This window comes from Formica exsecta, unplaced genomic scaffold, assembly GCF_003651465.1.
Source record: "Formica exsecta isolate Colony F162 unplaced genomic scaffold, ASM365146v1 scaffold391, whole genome shotgun sequence".
In the NCBI taxonomy this organism is placed as follows: Eukaryota; Metazoa; Arthropoda; class Insecta; order Hymenoptera; family Formicidae; genus Formica; species Formica exsecta.
In genome coordinates this window covers 119,196-124,038 of record NW_021851147.1, presented here as the reverse complement: position 1 = coordinate 124,038, position 4,843 = coordinate 119,196, and the positions used below count along the sequence as shown (strand labels likewise).

The following is a 4,843-nucleotide window of genomic DNA, read 5'->3' as shown; positions in this document are numbered from 1 at the left end:
TTAATATATAAAATTTCGGTAAAGATTAATTATTATTAAATTACTATTCGCGAGTGGTAATGTGTGAAAAAAAAATTTACAAGGTACAAAATAATTATGTGATATATTATTCTTAATATACGAAGATATGTGCTGTGATTAATATTTTCTCAATTTTTATACAACTTATTTATACAACTTGCTTTTTTTGTTTCTTTTATATTATAAATGAATATAATGTTTATTCAATTTATTAATATTAAAAAAAAATATTTTTTTTCTTGAGATGAATATATTCCGTTTGTTATTTAACATGTTATTTATTAAACTTTTTTCTGAATGCAATAAATATTATGTAATAATATTTGCATTATTTGCAATTTACTTGTTAAATATAAAGGGAACAAGTCGTTCTTAACAATTTGTTTCACAAATTCGCGAAAATTAAAACCTACTCCCGTCTATAGACTCGCGTCTATAGATCTCTCATAAAACTTCATGTTTCACGACAGTTTGTCGGAGTTGGTGCTTAAACTTTGTACATTAGCAAAAAATATTCACTTTCAACGTGTAGATTGATTTAAAGTGTTTTTCAGTAAGGAAGTTGGATATGATGATAAAAATCAAAGGGTATACTTATGCTTATAGACGAGTCGTACTTTGTTTCCCTCTGGCGTAAACGGAGAAATGGAAAATTTTTATGAAAGTTAAAAACAGCAATATTTCCTGGGAGGATAATAATACAAAGAAATTTTATGAACAGAGATTTAATAAATCTAAATCTTGTTGTTTTTTTTCATCAAAATAATATTATTCTTTTGTCTTTCTTATGTATTATATATTTATCAATTTTAATATGCATTGCCTCCCACGAGTACAAGATAAATATCTCCATAGCCTATGCACACATACATAATAACATAAAATAAAAATTAGAAAGAAAATAATACAAATAAATTAAATTCTAAAATATACGCGAGTGCTAATCTAATAAATAGATTTGAGAAACGTAACAAAAAAACAATAAATAATCCCTGAGAATGTTTTAAATTAAATATGATTATTTAAAATATATAAGTGGAAAAAGGAAATGTTAGAAAATAACGTAAAATAATAATGTTACTTCTAAATCAACGTAAAGCTGTGATATTTTATCTAAAACTTGAATTTTTGTTAGATTTGAGTTACGCGTTTGCTCTGAGCCGTCAATGTTTGCGGCTCTTAGGTGTATGGCCCGATCCACGTATTCCTTTAAGCAACCTTCGTCGGCCAAACATAACGTTCATAACCGTTATGTTTATCCTGAGTTTTTACATAGTAATACCGCAGTTCATACATGTGATTCGTGTTTGGAGTAATGTAGCTCTTATGGTGGAAGATATAGCCGCCGCCAATTTTAGTTTGATGGCTTTGAGCAAGTTATTCGTTACTTGGTATCACAGCGAAAGTAAGCAATTATTTTACAACAATAAACTTATTGGATAAATTTGTTTTATTGTTATAAATAAGATGAATGTTGGATTTTTTTTTAATTTACATCTAACACTCTCATTGTATAATATTTAGGTTTAGTATTTTGTATATAAAGATGACTTGTATATATCACGCTTTTTGACAATTTATATATGTATATATAAATTTATATATATTTAACATATCAATATATGTGTTTAATTTAACAGCACTTCGAACATTAATGATGTCAGTCATGACCGATTGGATAAATTCGACAAACAAGTGTGAACGAAGTACGATGCTGAGGTTCGCGAGACGTGGCAGAAATTTATCTTTTGGATGTTACGCTCTCGCGACGATCACACTCGTCTTTTACATATGTTTTAATCTTCTAAAACTTTATCAAAATAATCATCAGCCTCAACGCAGCCTCATCTATCATTTCGTTTATCCTTACAACGCCCAGAAGAGTCCGAATTATGAAATTACATTTGTCATCCAACTTTTCGGCGGAATATACGCGGCACTAATCAACGCTACCGTCGACAGCTTCATCTCGATGCTCTTACTGCATGAATGCGCGCAACTATTAAATCTACGAATGGCACTCAACGATTTGATCGATGAATTAGCCAATAAATCTATATCCTACACGAAATTTAAAGAAGGCTTAGCCGCGATCGCTATACGACATAAACATCTTATCAGGTATGTCTCAAAGTATTTGTGGAGTAATTTTATAAAATATTTAAAAATATACAGTGTAACACATATTTCTTTCGTAAGCGTCATATTAGAAGAAATATATATACAATACCTAATAGATATATGTCCTTATATAAAAAGATTTTCTTTTATACATAACGGGCTTCTAAACAGAGCTTCTAAACATTACAAACATTTCAAAATTTTATCAGATTTAAATATAAACGCAAATCAATTTATTAAAAATTAAAATTAAATTATTTTTTTTTAAGATTAAGGAGATACAATTGCGCAATTATTTAATAAAACAATCAATTTTTATATTTTTTTTTCTTAATATTGCTCTCTTTAATACATGTTATTACTGATAAACAATAGAGCTGTAGCAGTGGGTGTTTTAGTATAGCATTGCAATAACAGTGAAGTCTTACTGATAATGAAATAAACGAGTTAGTGGTAATGGCTGATCTTTCTGAAATCTTATTGCCATAATCAGTGAAACTCATACAACGGAAAAAAAGTATGAGTGTTTTCACTGAAAATCAATAAAATAATCGTTGATCTGCAGCGAAATCTTGACACTGCTTTAATCAATGAAATTTTCATTGATTCAGTTTAAAAGAGTAGGTTCAAATATTCAATTTTTTAATATTTTCTTTCTCATAGGTTTGACTACATTTTAATCGACACTTCCTAAATTTTAATTATGATTTAAACAAAATCAATTTGTTTGGCAACGGTAATCACACGTAACTTTTAATAAAATTATATTAAAATTATTTAATTTTATTAAATTAAATGATTAAATCATAATTTATTTATTTTTGAATTTAAAAAATGGTTAACAATTGGACTGATATGTTTCCCAAAGACAAATGTATTTTAATGTGATAAAACACGATTTTATAGTAAAACGTTTCGAAAGTTTTGATGCTATTTTTATTACTATTTCAATATTTTTTTTAAACATAGATATATTCATATCATATACATATATATTACAGAAATAATTTTATATATTCCAAAATGTTTAGGGAAAATTATCTTATAATCTTATCATCTTTCTTGTACCTTAACAAAAAAATAAAATAAAAATAAAAAAGATCTTGATATTTTAGTCATTTTCAAATGCATTCACTCTCTTAATACATATTGGAATTATAATAATAGTAAAGTCGACAATCTATAACAAGTGAATAATATAAATAATTTTTCAAGGACTGTAAAGACAATCAACAACTGTTACAGCGCAGTGCTATTTGTATACATGTTAACAACTACTTTTCAACTATGTTTTCAAACTTTTCGAACTTATACGGTAAGTGGAATGACTTATAAGTATGCTTATAAATATAAGAATAACTGTATATTTTCCCTTTACCTGAATAATTGCACATGTTGTAATAGAAAGATCACTCAAGGTCAAGTCCATATTTTCATCATGTGTCCCCCTCTGAACCCTACAACTTTTGTATAAAACATTTTTTTTCGTCTTGCTTACTTTACGAGATATTTGCGTGCGTTGATTAAAATGACTCACCCTGTATATATATATATACACACACACATACATATATAATAAAGTTAAGTTTTTTCATATTATAATACATTTAATTTAAATATTACGGCATAATTATACTATTATATGCATTTACGCTAAGAGAAACATATCTTCAGATAATAACAGACAAATTAAATGTGTCTGTTTTCAAAGTGGCTTTTCTCTCGCTTTATGTTGTTTCTCTGTTGACGAATTTGTACATGTATTGCTACGCGGCTGAAAAAGTCTTAACAGAGGTAAGACAATTGTTAGTATATAAGTTAGCGTAATTTGTGTAAAATAAAAAATATAATTTTCAGAGCACCAGTGTGGCGTATAGCGTGTATGAAAGCAAGTGGTATAATATACCGGCTAAAGATGCGAAGAACTTAATGATTATTGCATATGGATCTATAATACCGCTTAACTTAACAGCTGGAAAATTCGGAAATTTTTCGATGGAGTTGCTCGGATCAGTGAGAGACTTATTCTTCAAAATATATTATTTTTTGTGTGATGCTCGTACAAATAATCGTTTTCTTAATACGTTATTAATTAAATATTGTTGTTTTAATATATAGTATTGGATTATATATACAAAATATATTTTAAAACTACTGTACACATACAATACTTCAAATCTATGAATTAATTAGAATAAAAAATCTTAATAATCGACAACGCCGATAATACAATGTATTTTTGAATTATAAGCAATTAAAGTGGACCGATTGATAGCGTATAATTAGCATGCGCTCAAGTTCGTAACTTACACACATATTAAAATCTGCCATTTGATATAGATTTCAAAGCTAACTTTATTTTTAATGGATAAAAACATATTATTTTTCTCATGTGAATAAATTATTTGCCACAATATATAATAATATAAAAATTGCTATAATAAATAAATGTATAAAATAAAAATTCTAATATATGAATTATTCATTAATAATTCGTGATTGTCTCTGTGAGATTACGAAAAGAAACTGTCATCATGAGTGGTTGTCTTATTGCATTATTCCTCCAAATATCATTATTTAAAATATAATGTTAATATAATAAAAATTATCTTGTTGGAATATTATAATTTTTTTTGTCTTAACATAATACTTAATGTTATAACAATTCCGTTAGGATTTATACAATACCACAACCGCAATA

The 4,843-nt window shown here is 26.9% G+C and overlaps 1 protein-coding gene across 1 annotated transcript in view; it reads left to right on the top strand.

Moving 5' to 3' along the window:
* The first annotated feature begins 216 nt into the window (after positions 1-216).
* The window catches only part of LOC115239619 (odorant receptor 45b-like), a 21,902-nt gene continuing 17,275 nt past the window's right edge, over positions 217-4,843 (top strand). The window contains exons 1-5 of the mRNA XM_029814223.1: positions 217-1,426; positions 1,662-2,142; positions 3,358-3,457; positions 3,817-3,936; positions 4,000-4,155. Of these exons, the coding sequence (XP_029670083.1) occupies positions 1,096-1,426; positions 1,662-2,142; positions 3,358-3,457; positions 3,817-3,936; positions 4,000-4,155 (1,188 nt within the window). The 5' untranslated portion in view covers positions 217-1,095. The remainder of the gene's footprint in view (positions 1,427-1,661; positions 2,143-3,357; positions 3,458-3,816; positions 3,937-3,999; positions 4,156-4,843) is intronic.